The 18,009-nt window shown below is 41.5% G+C and overlaps 1 protein-coding gene across 2 annotated transcripts in view; it reads left to right on the top strand.

Moving 5' to 3' along the window:
* Window positions 1-338: 338 nt before the first annotated feature.
* Window positions 339-18,009, top strand: part of INTS9 (integrator complex subunit 9) — a 69,518-nt gene continuing 51,847 nt past the window's right edge. For both annotated transcript variants that reach the window (XM_085305670.1, XM_085305669.1), the window contains exons 1-6: window positions 339-402; window positions 4,560-4,687; window positions 9,591-9,651; window positions 12,266-12,328; window positions 15,667-15,806; window positions 17,453-17,539. In XM_085305670.1, the coding sequence (XP_085161796.1) occupies window positions 394-402; window positions 4,560-4,687; window positions 9,591-9,651; window positions 12,266-12,328; window positions 15,667-15,806; window positions 17,453-17,539 (488 nt within the window). In that variant the 5' untranslated portion in view covers window positions 339-393. The remainder of the gene's footprint in view (window positions 403-4,559; window positions 4,688-9,590; window positions 9,652-12,265; window positions 12,329-15,666; window positions 15,807-17,452; window positions 17,540-18,009) is intronic.

The raw sequence follows: 18,009 nt of genomic DNA, 5'->3' as shown, positions 1-18,009 counted from the left end.
CTCAATCACACCAGACTGACTGTCTTTGTCTGTCTGACAAGCGCCATGTTGATATCAACATCCAAGCTCCCACCTGCTGCCGCTGTGAGACCCTGGGACTTGTAGTTCTCCCCCCCCAGGGCGACGGGGAGAGTCGCGGCCCCCGGACTACGACTCCCAGCATGCCCCGGGGAGGCGCGGCACGCCACCGGAGCGCGGGGCGAAGCGCGGAGCGGACTACCATTCCCGGCATGCCTCTGGAGGGGGGGGCAAGGTGGCAGCGGAGGGGGCGGGTTTGGCCATGACGTCATCCTGGGCGGGAGGACTGCAAGTCCCATGATGCTCCGGGGCGGGGGCCAGGCAGGAAGCGGGGGGTGGGGCAGGATTGTCGCAGTAAATAGAGCCGGGTAAAGCATGAAGCTGGTGAGTCCGGGTAGTCAGGGGCGCTGCGAGGGTCGGGGGGGACGCTGAGGCCCTGGGGGAGGGGGAAGAGTGCCCTGGTCCTCCCTGGGGGTCCAGCTAAAGGAGGAGGAGAAGGAGGAGGAGGGCACGCGGGAGAGGCGCCGCGATCCGGCCGGCGCCGGTCCGGCAGTGACCGTTAAACGGTCGGCGAGGAGCCGCCGGCTGCGGCGCCGGCCGTGAGGCCCCTGTGTGTGCCGAAGGGCCTGGGCCTGCGCAGCCGGCTCGCCCCCTCCTTCCTCCGTCCCCCTGCCAGCCTTCCCGCCGGTGATTCAGGGGCTGCCTGGGTTTGAGGGGTTTAAATCGCATTAAAGTAGTAGCGGGGTTTGGGAGGAAGAGGTGTTTCTCTCTCTTCATATCCTTGAACAAGAATTCAGCCTTGGAGCAAGAGCTGTTGCACATGTGGTTTCTGCCGAAATTACTTTAGAAATATTAATAAATCTCCATGGCTCATAATAGAGCTCATGCYCTGTTTTATGGTTATTATGATATTCATATAAATAAGTACTCAGAAGAAAATCATCCTGGAATAGGTCCTGTCAAGGGTGAACTGTGATTCTGGCAAATATTCTGTTCCAATAATACAATGTTTTTAAAGGAAGGTTATTAGAAAATGCATTATCCACRTTCTTCATATCTGCAGTATAAATCTCCTATTTTGACTGTTTAAGTTTTCCAAAGACCTTGCATTCAAGCTGACTTATTTTCCAGGAGGAATTGCCTCGTTACACTTGATGTGCTGCAGTTCTTTGTCTGGAAATGAAAAATGAAACAGCTTTCAAAATTTCTGGGCGTTACTTTTGATTTCGTTAACCTGAAGTTATACTTCTGTTAAGCGTAGGATTGTATCTCAGCCTTGAAACTATGCAGTTTGTCTTGAGAAAGCTTCATAGAAGTGGACCTGAATTCTGCACTTTATTCGTGACTTCTAGTAAATCAATGGCTGTGGTGTAAGCATGTAAAATTAGTGCAGTAGGCAGGTGGCTGAAGAGCTTGATTCTGCGTAATCTTATGTGTCTGATTAAGTCTCTCTGTGTGCATGAATATTACTAGTGGGAGAAACTGTGCAAAGTTAAGCAGTTCTGCACGATTGTAGAAATCGATATAAGGCACAACAAAAAGCCAGCTGAGAAATCTTTAAATGAAAACCATGGTAGAAATGCAGAATTCTTTGTTATGTCTATACTCTGAGAAGCAAAACCTGTCTTATTCTTGTAGGAAGGCAGAGAGGGAGGAGAGGTGAGAGAAATACAAACTGTCTCAAATCCGTATTACAATATTTTTAGACCTGTCTACAAACTTGGAGGCCAGGAGCGTAAGACCACATTCTTCATCTTGTGTTTGTCTGGAGTTGTGACTGACACTCAGTGTTGTGGAGGGAAGTGTTGGATGATATTTCATCCTCTTCTGTCATATATTTAGTCTGAATTTGGAAGAACAAGATAGAGGCAACAGACTCTGGACCTGATTCAGAATCCAGTGAAAATRGGAGATTCCTACAAATTCCGATGTGCTTTGATTCAGGCAAATCCAGTTGCAAATTTTCCCCTAAGTTTTAAGCTGACATGTGATATTAATATTGGAAAAGCATTGCAGTCTATGGTGGCTTCAGTTGGAATTCAAAGCACTGGCGTTAACCTGAAAAATCTTCAGTGTTTTGGAGCTGCTAGTCTGAGACATTGTCTCTTTTCTCTGTCACGTTGCCATACATGAGATCACCAGAGACACTCAGAGCTGGCAAGCACTTAGCTTGAACCAGATGTCCGCTGAGAACCTTTCTCTAGGAGGATCCTAATATTTGGAGTTAACCCCTCATCTTTTTGCGCCCTGCTCTGTCAAACTTTCATCCAGTTTATAAAGCCTATCAAGAATGCTGTGAGCTGAGATGGGCATATATATAGTATTTTGTATGTATTTTGTGACCTTTTCCCGTTACTACTTTTTAATTACAAGAATAAGCACCTATTGGGTTAGCTACAGTTATCTTCAGTCATAATGAAAAAAGATAGAAGCAAGCAAATCTTAGCATAAGATCTTTAGTCAGATCACAAATATTAGTAACTGGAGTGTCTGGATGTATTTTAAACAGTAACTGCTATAATCTATGTGGGAAATAATCTATCACATTTATAGTGCTTGTGTGGATATCTTTAACACAGATATTAGAATTCCTGGATTCCTAAAAAGAAAAAGAACTTTTTCTAATTGTACAGGCCCAGAAATGTCACCTGTGCAAGTAGCTGTACAGCATATATGAAGTTTTTTGATCACTTCACATGAATCTGATAGAGGAGGATGATGCACTGACTCCCAAGAATCCACTTCCTACAGCTTGACAGCTAAATATAGATTATTGTAGATGCTGTTAAAGAAGAAAAGAGGAAGATTTTCCAATTAGCTTGCAGATGTCAGGGTCATAATCCTATTCGTGATTTTAAAAAAGAGCAAGAAAGTACTCTGCTGATAAAAGTAGTGATATTTCACAGCCTTTTTTAATTACCAGTAGTTTAAAAGCTATAAAAATAATTTGGATTTTTTTCCTCCTCATTTCTTCCTATTTACTTCAGTTGTACCTTCAGTTGTCAAAGTTCTAGTCTAGTGAAAACTTAATTTCACATGTGTTTTTTGCATTCACAAATAAAGCAACTGAACTCTTTACAGATCTGCTCACTTCTTCACTGGCTTGATTTCTTAAGGTTTTCTTAAAATTGTGCTAACAGCAAGCAAGCGTATTGTTGCTTTTTAATAATTAAGGCTGTATCAATTTTAAAACAAGTCTTTGTGATTATTTTTAATTTACTATTTGGAGTTTAATAACTTTTTAGCATTTGAATACAATTAAAAACTGCTTTTTGATGAATGTATGTGAACAGTCTCCTTGGGAGTTGTTAATCCAAGCAGTTGCAGTCCTGTGTTAATGCATCATAGGCAGAGGTAGAAAATAAAATGATAAATCTACCTTCTTTCTGCTTAGCAGAGTGAAGTGTAGAAAGCAAGCATAAGATATAAATGACTTAAAAAATGACCAGAACTGTTTTTATATTCAAAGCAGTGCATGGACAACCAATTGTTATTTTTAATCTTGTTCAGACTCAACTTGAATTTAAAATCCAAGTTTGACCGTCTGAGAAGTGCTGTGTTGCCAGATGTCCAAACTTGGAGATGCAAGCTCTTCTATATGAGATGCAGAATCTCCTATTCTTGCAGTCCCTGAAGACGCATTGAATTCCTTGCCAAAGAAGAGAAGCCCTCATGTTAAGGTGGCCACACTGTTGGAACGTTTACGTTTTTACTCCTACTTATTCAAGATGACATTTTTATTCACTTTTCTTATTCGAAGCTTCAGCCACTCCTGTTCATTGTTAAATATTTGCCATTCTCCATACAAGGGGTGACTACATCTTGATGATGCTTAAGTTCCCCTGTATGTAACTTGCTTACTGGCTCATTAAGCTCATTTGGGGTTTTTCAGTATACCAACCGTTCCGTTCCATTCTGCTAGGGTTGTCCATTCCCTAGGGTTTCCTGTTTGCCTTTAGCAAGACAAAAGGCAGGTGAGAGCATGCCCCAGACTGCTGCTGTGTGCACATGTTGTGTGCTTCCTCTGCTGAGCTGGGCCAAGGAGCTGCAGAAGGTGTGGGCTGTTCTGGGTTTGTTCATTTAGCCAGGTTTTTCAAGGAAGTAAATCTTGTGATGCTGTAGGGATCCTCTCCCTCCCTTTCCTTCTCAAGTATTTTTCAAATTCTCTAGCCAATTTCAGACAAGTTTTGCCAGTAGAATTGAGTTTTAAAGATACAAATTTCATAAGGGGCTTGTAAAAATAGGTGGGAGGAGGGAATCTCTGTGTGTCCTAAAATAGAAAGTGGGCCTATGTCATTTTTTCACTCCTTGTTAAAGATCAGAAAAGCTGGACTTAAGAAAATATGCCTCTTAATACTCTAGTGTGGGGAAAACTTCAATGAACACACGCAGTTGTGTGACAGATTTGTGGAAAATTAGATTTCATTTTAGTGTTCATGAAACTACCTCTTGTTTAAAAATTAGGAAAAAAAGACCATTTTCAGGGTGGTTGCTCTGTTGATAAAGATCACGGTTAACTCATTCTCATATTCTTCTTTCAGTACTGCCTCTCAGGACATCCAACCTTACCATGCAATGTACTCAAGTTCAAATCCACCACCATCATGTTGGATTGTGGGCTGGATATGACCTCCACCCTCAATTTCCTCCCATTGCCACTGGTTCAGAGGTATGTTCTGCGACCTGTAAGCACTTAGTCTACGTCTTCTTGGGTTGCAGTTGGAGTGCTTTGCGTGAAATGGTGTATTGGGAGGAGGGAGCGGATGAGTACAAATGAACAGCATCATCTGATATCATAAATAGACTTTGTTCACTTAAAAATTCTCTTTATCAAAATAACGTCCTTTGACTCAGTAGACGGAAGACATTTTATGGATTTATTGATTGGTTTTTCTAGATAATTTATTCTAAGCTTCAGTAAAGTATTGCTGCAACTGCTCAGCACAAGTGAGGTCACATATCTGTCATCTTTCTGGCTTCTTTGTGCAAGATGAGATAAATGGGTAACTGAGATGCAGTGCATGGAGCCCAGTAAGCAGTGTTTAACTACCATCTGCTCAAGCTTTTCTTCAGAGCATGGGCTAATGTAAAGAAAAATATCACTTAATAGTCCTTGTCAGCCAACATGATGGCATAGTTGTCCCATTTTAAAACTTAAATAAATGAAAGCGCAGTGCATCTGGGCCCAGGAATGGAATGGCGGTGAAATTGTCCTGTTTGCCCAGAATCCCATAAGGAATAGAGCCTAGAACTGAATCCTGAAATCAAGGCTCCTTCTATGCTGCAACTGCAGAGTAGTCTCTTCCTGGATTGGTAACTGGACTTGGATGTTCAATTAAAGTGTCTTATGTCTTGCAWAAGATGAAACAAGTTACAAATATTGTGGCTTGGGAGGTGGATATGAGTAGGTCTTTGGTCAGGGGAAACTAGTAGGAGTTTTCACAAAAGCCACTTAGTATCTTTGATCCACAAGAAAACAAGTGAGGCATGTTCTGGGCTCAGGGGAGGCTTTGGGTGAAAGGAAAGGGAGATCATGATTGCAAAGAGAGTTCCATAACTGACCTAAACCTAATGAGGTTAAAGCAGTTGTGCAGCACCTCCTATGAATTGTTTCTTGGAGATAAAAAGAACAGACAACGAATGCATTGTTGCATGAAACATGGAGCTCAAGATACAGTGGAGAGAAGACAGCAGGTACCTCAAGATAAATCAGTGGGATAGTTGATTTTTGTCCGATTCTAGAATGTATTTGCTAACAAAGARATACAGAGGCAGTAGTAAACTTTGAAAGGTACCAGAAAAATTGGGAAATTTGGGTAGAGCCAGAGCTGCCTTGCATTAGCTTCCCCTGCTTCCATCCTGAGCCTTCTCCCTTCCTTCCTGTCCCCTCCACTCACCCACCCCCCAAAAAAAGGAAACTGAGAAAGGAACAAGTAAAAAAATTAGGTGATCGAACAAAGGCTTAGCAGGTTCTTTAGAAGGCAAGCATTGATGCTCCCTGGGGGTATGCTAACTTTGTCTGCTAATAGCAGACCCTGGGAATGAGCAGCCAAATTGCAGGTCACAACCTGGAATTCCCCCAGTACCTCCAGAATGTCTGCATTAAAATGACTCAAACTCAATAAGAAAGGATGTCAGATTTGACCCCTGATAGCCCAGTGGAATGGGAGCAAACAGTTGGATTTAAATCCAATCAATCTTGTCGGTAAAGTGATTGAACACCCCTTACAGCAAGAGTTGTCCTAAGCACATGGACTTGGGCAAGTAATTGATTTCTTCAGTACTCTACAAAACAGATATGCTGCAGGGAGTTACAGAAATGCATTAGAAATTCAAGGAAGAATGTGGCTGTGGCTAAAAATTCCTTATCTCCCTGTAGTACTTATATTAGTGCCATTATATGTCTGGTTTCTATTACCAGGAAGCCTGTATGCATCTTAAACTCAAATGTGTATTATCAACACAATGTAACTGGGTGATTGAGAGCTGACGTTATCATTGGTTTCCAGATGAGAGACTAAAGGTGGGACTGACTACCTGAGGTCTTGCATGAAGCTTGTAACAGAGCAAGAGGTTGAACATAGGTCTCAGATCTTAGCCAATTAACAACTGTGTTTCCTCTTACAGCCAGGAATGTTTCCTGTTGCAGCTAGGCTAGGTGGACCCATTAGAAACCTTGACCTCGATGGGAGAGAGCTATGCTTCTCTCTGTTATTTTTAAACCAGAGGCCCTGAAGTTGGACCAGTGAACTGCTTGGTCCTGCAAAGCCTCTCTCTGGTGTCTGCAAAGGTGCCCTAATTTTAACCTCTGTGGAGCATAAAGGTATAACATTACATAGGATCTTTGCTATGYGACTAGAGCCTGTGTCTTGCCTGGCATGGGACTCTCCTTGAGCAAACACTTTGAGAACCTGTGCTTTAATCTATGAAAGAGGAAAGTGCTGTAGTGTTTGTCTCATTAAAGGAGTTCTTTGCTCTTCAAAAAAGGCCCATCAAAAGGTCTTTAGATTCCACCTTGTCCTGGAAATGGCAGTCCCTGTTCTCACCAGCCAATGGTACATGTGCAAAATACCTGCAGTTGCCAAACACTTCATGCCAGTTCACGTACTTTAGAGCAAGTTTGTCAACTGAAATTTTCTCCCTGATACCAAAGTCAAATGCAAAGTGGTAAAATGAACATGTGGGAAGCTCTTAACCTTTCCTGTCTAGCAGTGACACGCTTGCTCACATTATTTATGTGACAGTTCTAGCTATTTTGGATTAATCAATCACTCTATTACAATGTCAAAACTATGTCTGCAGAAACTGTTACACCTTGGCTTCAAGGTAAAGAGCACTTTCTTCCCTGTGTCACTTGCTCTACTTTCACCCACACTCTCCGGACTCATCTCCTAATTTTGCTTCTCTTGACAAGATTGCGTACTCTTCTGTGGATGCCAGGTTTCATACAAGTCAGTGGTGCTSTCTCGCCATGAATATGGCAAAACACACTGGGCTAAAATAGGAGGGATATGGCAAGCACATAAAAGAAAGTTTATTCCCCTCTGCCTCATGCTGCTGAGACCACACAAGGAATACTGGGTCTAGGTTTGTGTCTCCAGTTCAAGAGGAATGTTAGAAACTAGAGAGGGCATTCAGAAGGCTCCCAAATGATTAGGGGTCAAGAGCCCATGGCTGCAAGGAGAGTTGGAGGGAGCAGAGCTTGTTTACTCTGTCAGAGAGAAGGCAAGGGATGTGCTAATAACAGCTTACATCTGCTTGAAAGGAAGTCACAAAGACAGCAGAACCAAACTCTTCTCAACAACAGCAGACAGTATAATATGCAGAGTGGCCACAGTCTGTGCCTTGAGATGCTTGGGTTGGACATTAACCTCCTAGTGATAAAGTGCTCTGAAAGCACTTTCACAGATCCCCAGAGAGGCTCTGGAATCTCTGCCTCCAGGGATTTGCAAGACTCAGCTAGACAGACTCGTGGCTGGTGTAGTCAAGTGTTAGTTTGGCGTGAGACACTGGGCTAGTGATCTTTAGCAGTCCTTTCCAGCCAACTTTTCTTTCCTCTCCTCTCTCATCTGTCAAAGCTGTTGCACATCAGAGTGGTTTGTTCTTGCTTTCTCTCAGCTCTTCACTTAGCTATTTTGCTCATTCCACACAAACTTCCCTCAAACTCCTCAGTCTCSAAAACACTGGACTTAAATTGTGCTTTTGAACATGTCAGTGGGGTACATTTAGCCACTTCATTTTTTTCTATGACCAGACTTTTCCAGAATTGCTTTTTTGTCCTCAAAAGGGATTTGTACTTCTCTAGCATAGCCTCTTCTGCTGCTTTTTGATCATGCATCCTCCTGCTTTTACTTGTCTTCTGTTTTCAGTCCTTCAGTTTCAACTTCCTTTTTTTTCCTTCCTTGTGATTTCTGCAGTACCCGTCCAGTTAATTCTTTGATACTGATGTTAATGTGAACACAACATTCCTCTGAGCCATTGAATCACCTCCTCTGTTCAAGATCTTAAGTTTGAATGCCCTTTTAGCTGATGATTTGCTACCTCTCTGCAGAGTTTAGTGGAAAGCACTTGCAGATTTCGTTGCAGTCAGGTTCTCAGGTTTTGTTTCAAAATCTGAAGTTGTTGCAGGGCTTGATTCCAGGTGAGTTTGACTCTCTTAAGTTTGTTTCCYTTTTCATTTCTGAATTTCTGTGGATGTGCTTAAATCTGTGCAGACAGTGCTGTACAGCTAAGTTATAGGTTCATGAAAAAGTGAGGTGTCACAATGAAGTATTAATAGTCCCTAAGGTATAGTAGCAAGAAATGCTGCAGCAATTCCTACTGTAAACTGTGGGTTGTAATGTCACCCTTGAAGTTTCTTTATTAGCATTTAAAACAAAGAGGGGGTAAAAAAAGCTGTTACCCTTGCAGTTACTGACTGTTACCAAACCTCTCAGCTTAAAACATACATTTTGCAGCAGAACCTAGTTGCTTCTTTGTCCTTCCAACGCAGATAAACATACTGTACAGCAGTCAGAATGGGTCTTCAGAGTGAGACCTGAACACAAAGCCAAGGTTTATGTGGATGTAATTGCAACCCTAGTGCCTATAAATGACCTAGACCAGAGTGTTCATTTCTCGTTGCCGTTGCTTAGTGCCTTATGTGCATGTTTGCCTGTCATCTTCCATCCCAAAGCAGCTTTAGTTTTACAGGTTTTTTTATTGTTTCCGGCATAGAGCTTCAAATGCACTCAGTGTTCTCCTGGCCTTGCTTCCATTTATCCAGCCACTTTCACCGCAGGGACAACACCGAGCATTTTTGAAACCATCACCATAAATGACTAAAATCAAACTCCCTACATGTGTCCTCCTCTTATTCTTTTTACATATAGATGTCATAATCATGATTTGTAAATGTCATTTCAGTGAACACTTAAGCACAGTGAAACTGTCTGTCTGTTTTATTGAGATTGTTAGTTCCAGGGGACAGAGATGGTGTTCTCTTCCTGTACAACACCAAATACAAGGTTTGTGCTTAATGAGTRATAATGATATAATTCATATTGCTGTGCTATTTTTCTCTCTTTCTGCAGCCCCAGGCTGTCGAAACTTCCTGGTTGGGTTTTGAAAGATGGAAGCACATTTCTGGACAAGGTAAGATACTGATCGTTAGAATTTTCTTGCCACGCAAAAAGCCACCTGTCAGGTTTGAAGTTGGCACTATAGGAACAATAATTCCATGCCAACTCATTGCAAAGTTTTCTGTGTGTACTGTTATCAGCCATAATGTCCTTACAGAGCAGAACCTTTTGAAACAGAATGCCGATAGCAACTCTGAGGCTTTCAGTTTTCAGAGGTAGCCTAGCTTTTTCAAAAATCCTTTTAARATGCAGAAATTGTCGGTATGAATATTTTCTTATTTCACAGAGCTCCATAAATAATAGCACTTTGCCTTTGTATAGTGCCTTTTATCCAACAATCTCATTTTTCTGACACTAAAACTTCATAGCTTACTTGTAAATTAGGTTAGTATCATCCTCTTTTTTAGATAGGAAAATGAAGAGAAAGTGGATGGTTTGCCCGTGGGAGGCCTGTGACAAAGGAAAAGCATGTCTTTGGCCTCTGTTGAAATCAACATGTGTTCTGCCACTGGACATAGCAGGGAGGATTTTATCTTCAGGCTCCTAATTCTAAGACACAGGCATTACCCAGGTGCACAGAATCTTTCTTTTTTTCCCCCATCTTTTCATTACATCAGTTTTGTAGCCAGAATTTATCTGGGACTTCAACCAAAAGCAGACACTGCAGCATCCAGCTTGATCTGCTATAGAGGGACAATGAACACAAAAATATGTCAGATGTTAKTAAAATAGGCAGATACATTTCAGATGTATGTAGCTATAGATATCAGTAGARCAAGTACGGTTTTAATAGACTGTTCTCCAACTATGTGAACATTAAAGGGAAAACAGTAATAATAGGTGCTTTTTTGGCATTTATTTGAGATGGACAAAACTGGTTGATCTGATTTTTGCAGGCAAGGGAGCTGAAGATCACAGATTAAAGACCTGATTTTTCTTCTCATTGGAAACAAAAGAAACTGGATAGGCAGCACTTCTGTTAGTAAAATAGTAACAACTCTTTTCAGACCACATGCTAACTGGGAATTGCAGAGCTACAGAGGCTCAGTGACAGAAATGGAGTTGCCCAGCTTGAATTCCCTAGAATTTATTTCTCCTAAAACCCAGCCTTGTGTCCCTTCAGAGCCCATGACCTTCAAAAATACCTTGCTGTCTACATATCTTCTACAGTCAAATCATAGCAGACCCCATGCAGACTATATTTCTGTCCAAAGAACCAATTGGCTGTCAGTAACTTTTTATATGACGTATTTACACTTCTGCGGTACTGCTGCTACAGTATATATGTGGGAGAACCTTCAAGCTAGTGCAGGGTCAGTGGAAATCATTTTAGAAATTCAAAGGCAGCATCTCTTTCTTTCACCTTGACCACTGTAACTGCTTGGAATGGCAAATACTTTGACCCATGCTGGAAAAAGGAGGGGATAGGAGTCAAAGGAGGATGTTTTGTCATGTCGAGTGGACATTCCTGTTACTGTACTCTCTGGATGGCAGTTATAAAACTTAAGTCCTGGAGAGGCATTGAAATTCACTGCGATGTAGTTTTAATCATTTTGAACTCCCTTGAGATGAGGTTAGGAGACTTCTGCCACTAGATGTAATTGCTCATTCGTTATTAGTTGGCAGGTGCACTGTAATTATTAAGAATTGGATTCAATCTTTAATTCTGTCATCTGAAGCTGGCTGAGACCCCTTGCTTTTGGGACAAGCAAGAGAAGTATCTGCAGAAAATGGCAAAGTGTAGGTGACAGGTAACCTGTGAGGTGTATTGGGATTAGATTRGAGAATATTATCGCTTTGCTGTTTTACATACATAGTCCTGAAGAGTGTTACTGTTCATTGGACAAAGATTTCTGATGAGTCAGCCTTAGCATCATAAGGAAAAAAAGGAAGAAAACAGAGGATCAGAGATCCAGTAGAGATAAATCTAACAAAAGTGCCACAGAGAGCTTAGATTCCTAAAAGATGTTTGGTCAAGTATACTGGGACAAGGCAAAAAAATTTATCCTACTCCTAGTGAGAYGGAGAAAGTTTGATGTTACAGCGAACAGGAACTAGATTCCAAACCCATGAAGTACCCAGAGCACTAGTAAGCTGCTGTGCATACTTTCCAGGTCAGGAAAGCACCAGCTCCAAAAGGAAGTCTTCACAATCCGCTTTCCAGGTCATACTTTATCTCTGATTCTGATAAACAAAGTCAGCTTCTGTCATTAAGGATTTCCCAGCCAACGCACCTGCAGCTGGAAGAGCAGAGAAAACTCAGCCTTATAGGACAGCATAAGCTCTTTCACTCCTCCCTTCATAGCCCTGTCAAAACTAGCTAGTGGTTGCCTAGGGTCTCTTTTCTTATCTACAAGAGGGCTCTCTCTGTTCCTCCAAACAAGGTCCTTATCCCCTGTAGTACCAAGCAGCCCCATCTCACAGGAAAGCAATCTTGGCAGGTCTGCTTGTAGCAAATGGTGTATGGAAGGGGAATAAACCTAATGTAGTAAAGGACTGGAAATTGCCTATAATAAAAAGAGGTTGAAGTCACAAAATCCGCTCTATTGAAATGAAACTCTCATGTATAACATTGGGTTGTATTTTTTTGTGTCGTCTCTTTGTTTACTGATGTGCTTCTCTCACAGGAATTAAAGGAGTGCTCTGGCCATGTGTTTGTAGACTCTGTGCCTGAGTTCTGTTTGCCAGAGGTGAGTTTAATCAAAACCTTATTGAAAAATATGACTCCATTCAGTCATGCGGGACAAATTTGCTAAATTACTATTACCAGATTCATGCTAATTTGTTACTACTTAGTAAATAATAATACTGAAATCTCTGCGTTGTTAAGATACCTCTAATATTTTTGACATTATAAAGATTGGAAATGGCCCTTTTCAACAATAGTTTTAGGACGTCTAGGAGATCTCCTTAAGCAGATCAGAATCTCACAAAAGAATACAAAGGATTTAACTGTCCCTTTTTACGGGCCTTCCAAAGACAATATGATATAGCTTTGGCTGAGCTGGACTTGAATATGACAGGATACATATGCTGATCTAGATAAGGGCAATGAATGAAGGCAAGAAAAGCTGCTTGTCTCTAGCCACAGATGCATGTCCTGCCTAGTGARAGTCCCCTGGGAAACCTACAGTCCAATTAAGCCACTTTTTTGTTGCAGTCAGACATGGTGTTCTGCCTGCAGCAAAATTGGGTTAAAAAGTGACTGCCTTCATAGCTCTTAATTGCTGCCTCCTTGAGGTAGGATCCATACCCTTGTATCCATTGGCATAGCTCTGCAAGTAACTKCTGGTCAGGCTGATTTTGTCAAGAACACCTGAGTTTATAAAAAAGGAGAGAAAGCAAAGTGTTTGAATTAACTGGGCTTTCGCTGACTGATCAAGTTAATGGTGTACATGGTTAGTGGAGCTGAAGGAGTACAAAGCTGTGCAGAGAGTAATGAGAGTGAATGATAGGGAAGAGTCCGGGGATAGTGTGCTTTTTACTCTGCCGTGGTCAGGTTGTGATAACATCAGTTCCTTTATTTGATGTTGGGATGTTTTCTGTGTCTTTGAAAGATGGAGAGGATCGCCTTTGGTTAGGGATTTTTTTTTCTGACTGAACTTGTTGACAGGAACTGCAAAACACTCCAGGAAGATTGCTGTGAGCTTGCTTAGGTTCTAGCAATGATACTTTTTGTTTTTTGGTTCTCTGAAATTCACCACCTGCAGCCTCTGCCTCTTCTCATGTTGATTCTTTGAAGCAATCTGGCTGCTCTGGTACTGATTTTGGCAAATGGTATCAGCAGATCTATGTAGAATTGGTTGTCTCGCCCAACAGGGATGGATACAATCCCACTACAGAAAAAAACACCCTAATAATTCTGGAGTGCCTTCTGGTTACTGTCCTGTGGAAGGGCAGGGATGTAGGAAACATCCTTATGCSCAGAAAGTGCTATTATGTCCCACATCTTGGGAAGGATGGAGTTTWGTTTCTGTGTTCCCTTCGGAGTCTTGAGATTGAGTACAGGAGCAATAACCTGCCAGCTTTTGGGGTGCTTCAGCTAGCCTTTCTGCTTACTTTACTGGGCTGGAAAATACCCACATTGCTAGCTCTAAGTAGGACTGACAGGGAGTTGCTGCTTCATTGATGTACCTCTGTCATCACTGAGTGTAATGCTGTTTTCCAGCAGTCCATGTCATAACTAGAAGATAGCAGCCAGCCACACTTCGCAGTTGTAAAGGTTTTATAAATGGCCTCTCAAATGCTTCAGTTCCCGAAGTTCCCAACAGATGTCAAGTGTTCTCTGCAAGTGGTAGGAATTGTATTGTTAGCAATGCATAGCTCCTGTCTCTTGCTTCACAGACTCCCCTATCTGGAGGTAGGTTCAGATGTCATGGCCAGCTGAACGTATGAGCAAAGTAGAAAATGTTGCTCTTGTTTGGCTATAAGAAGGAGCTGGTATGAAAGACACTTTGTCTTTTTCTTTGTCTCCTTCAGCAACACTTTTTAAGAAACTTGTCTGCAAAAGCAGTTTGAGAATCATAGTATCACTTCCAGGAACACCATTGCCCAAGAAAGCCAAATTTTGAATGTAATCCAGAAGCCACAAGGTGATAAGTGGCTGTCTCAGCAGCACAGTATACTTTCTCATGTCAGAGTGCAGGGTGCAGCCCTTTCTTTGCTTGGCAACCTTCTGGTCTTCACATTCAGGAAACAGTTTTAAACCTCTTCAGTTCATAGGTGCTTTCAGGGAGAAAACTGCAAGAAAGCTGGAGAAGATTTTACATTTGCTTTGATTTTGACACCCTTTTCATCCTGTTAGTAAATGCTTCTAAGGTAGTGAGAAATGGGACACTTAAATTTGGAAACTGGTAGTCTGGCTTGTGTATCCTCCAAATTCTGATGGGTTGCTGGACAGGAATTCAGCCCAGTGCTATGAGTGACTCCCTGTTTGATTCTGTATAGTCTAGACGTGACTGAAAATCGAACCATGAACAGCCAGTTGGGTAGAAGCCGACATCAGCAAACTCCTTGATACCGTGTAGTGTCTTTCTGTCTGGTAAGCTTGGTAAGATGAAAGGTTCTTCTGTCATGAACCTGTCAGTGGTGTTTCACCCGCTGCACTGAATCCTGCGATCATGCCTTCAACTTCAGCTGTGATCACGGCTTGAAACCAGGAACACATAGTTGTGAGTTAAGCAGCTTGTCACCAGAGCATGATGTCAACCCTCTGAAAAGACGAGTGACCTACTTTCTTGCAGTTTTTATTCAAATTGCTGGACCAAGCCTTGTAATCAGATAATATGTGCTTGATGAGTGTTGAATTCCGTTAGCTGATCTATAATAACTGAGTTAGAGGTCATATATCTTGTACATTTCTGACTTGACACCATGTGTGTTACAGCATTACCAGTAAATATTTCTAATTAAAATTTCTTTAACAATGTGTGAAATCTTCTCCTTTCACTCTCTGAACTGCTATCTTAGCTGTCACATCAAAACAAATTGGACCCACCCGTCTGTTTTGTGATATCAAACGAATGAGCTTAATCTCTTGCTGTAGAAAATGTGAATGATAACGATGCCAAGCATTTAGTTTGGGAAAATGTATGAATTATGCTAAGCATATGAATAAATATGATCTGCATTCTTCTGTCTCTTTTTGGGGTCAGTACCATGTGCTACATGAAAAGCAGGAGAGACCCCCTGCTAAATAATGTTTCCCCCTACGGTATAACAGACATCAGTCATATGACAAATGTATAATCAGAATGCCTCTGTTAACGGCAGCCATTTCATTATATGAAAGACAAACTCAAAACATGGTGCCCTGTTTAGCTTTGAGGAGGAAATAATTTTAGAGATTTTTTTAAGAAATCTTTTTAATTTGAAGGAAACATTAATCTTTGCCACTGCTGAGATATGCCCCTTTTCAATAGACCATTTATATTGTTGCAGTATAAAGTTAATAAAAGAGTTTTTTTCTGCCAGTGCTTAAACTGCATGAAAGGGTTACATGTTGCTTTTCTCTTTCCTCTGTTTTCAGACTGAGCTGCTCGACCTCTCTACAGTAGACGTAATCTTGATCTCAAACTATCACTGCATGATGGCATTGCCCTATATCACAGAGTACACAGGATTCACTGGAACAGTGTATGCCACTGAGCCCACTGTTCAGATTGGCAGGTAAAAAGCCCCTTAATATTCTCTACTTCTCTTTCATCACTGCTAAGGAAAAGGTGTAAAGGACAATATGGGCAGAATGATGTCTAATGTTCCGAAGAGGCTCTTAGGCAGTAGCTGAAAGCCAGCCAAGTCCTTAGTGCTGAAAATGTGTTAACTCAATATTTCCCAAACTCTGGAACTCACCGTCTTCAATATTTACAGCAGCTGCTGTGAGTCCAGGCATTGCATGCGGAGTAGTAGATCTTGAGGGGACTGAGACATCTCAAGTAGTACTTGCCGTATGGCCAACTTCAAGCCTTTAAAGCCCACGAGTCAAAGATCTCTCCTCCTCCCCTCTGCTCCCCTCAAACAAAAGAGGAATCACCCATCTTTAAAATATTARATGCCTTTAGGATTATTGTTTTGTAGTTTTCCAGCCTTTCATCTTTGCTCTACAGCATGGAAGGGAATTTAAATTGTCTTCATTTCCAATGACGTTTGAGATCTGTCATAAGCTCTTAACTCCAAAGAGGAGAAGCTCTAGGAAAAACAGCAGATATATGAGACTGAAGTAGAATCACAGAATCAGAATTCGAAATACAAGACTGGGCAGTGCTGTCAAAAACTTCATATTTGGCCATTTAATTTGCAGAATTTTCTTAACAGAGTTGTTTGCTGACTTTGATAGATCAACTCCTGCAAGTAAAGGCTGCAGGTTTGGACCTCAGTAAAATCTAAGCAGACTTGTGCTGCAGCTGTATGCATCTGTAGTGCAGAACAGCTGCCATTTTCAATAATTAGAGACTAGAGAAGCCATGGTATCTGAACTCCTACTCCGTAAGCACTTTAGCACAGGAACCTTTGTCCGCTAACGGTCCTTTACAAACTTCCCAGGGAGTGATTCTCCATTTGTCTAAAAATAAACAAAAAACAAAGGAGAAAAGAATTATATAAATATAAATTAGTATTAGACCTCAAGAGTATTGCTGGCCTGTAGCTGAAGATGGCAATTGTAGATAGTCTAGTTGGAGATTAGGCTCTTGTGTAGTTCTCCCAACCTCAAGTGATTCCATGTATCATCATTCTACCGTTAAATCTATCACTTCCAACGTTCAAGGGAAAGCACACACGCAATTCCAAATGCTGTTTAGTTTCAAGCAGTAAGATTCCAGTGAAATCTGTAGTGCCAGTTTTTAATGCCTGACATATTTTTCAGTTTCAAATACTGTATTGTGCAATTATAGAGGAGGAGAATTCACATGGACAATGTGCTTGGCTTCTCTTAGTGATAAGCAGCCATCAGCTAACAAGTTTCCTTCATATGTAATGTCTTATTCCTTGCGACAAGCAGTCAGTTACATAGAAATCACCTTGCACAGCAGGAAAGAGATTTGGGAATGCCTGTTGTCCTGCAACTTGCCAAACAACCCACAATCCAGTAGGCCGGATCGTTTGCTGTTGCAACCAGGCAGTATTGAACTAGCTTGAGCTTGACATGCTAAGCTGGGAAAGAGGGTTAGTGTGGTGAGGGGTGATTGCTGTGATGCTCTGCAGGAATAACCGCTCTTTAAAACTGGCTGATAGTCTGTGATGTTTCGGAAGCGTTTGGGTCAGTTATCTCCTGCCTAAAAGCCTGTGATGGTAATTTAGTTATGGTGTCTCTGCAGACTTCTCATGGAAGAACTTGTGAATTCCATTGAACGTGTGCCAAAGGCTCAGTCTGCCTCCATGTGGAAGAACAAGGAGGTACAGAGGTAAGGAGCAGCCCACACAGAAAGGGTGACTGTCCTAAAGCACTAAAACTGTAACCAATATATATAGTTTACTGTAATAATGGGTCGCTGACATCATTTGAAATTTGATTTGCTAGTGGCCTTAAGCAGAAAAAGAAGCTTAAGACAAGTACAGCTTTGACTGACTCCTTGGCTCTTTTCTTTCTTTAATCCTTTGCACAGTGCTGGTCTTCCAAACAACTACATAAATTTGATTCCTGGAGGGAGACTTGTTAACATACAAACCTCCCTCTAGACTCCCCCCAGATAACTTGTTAGTTGATAAAAATGACAGATTTCTGTGTTAACATCTTAAAAAATAGTGACATTAGCAAACTCTTTAAACTTATTTATATTGTACTGGAATGATATAAATTTATATTTACATTCATGTTTGCTGAAATCCTCAGAAAGTCAAGCCACTGAACTGTTGGAAGTCACTGGTAGCCAAC

This window comes from Rhea americana, unplaced genomic scaffold (assembly GCF_003343005.1).
Source record: "Rhea americana isolate MKP2758 unplaced genomic scaffold, rheAme1 scaffold_225, whole genome shotgun sequence".
Lineage (NCBI taxonomy): Eukaryota > Metazoa > Chordata > Aves > Rheiformes > Rheidae > Rhea > Rhea americana.
The sequence above is the reverse complement of the archived record's forward strand: the minus strand, read 5'-3'. Positions and strand labels throughout refer to the sequence as shown.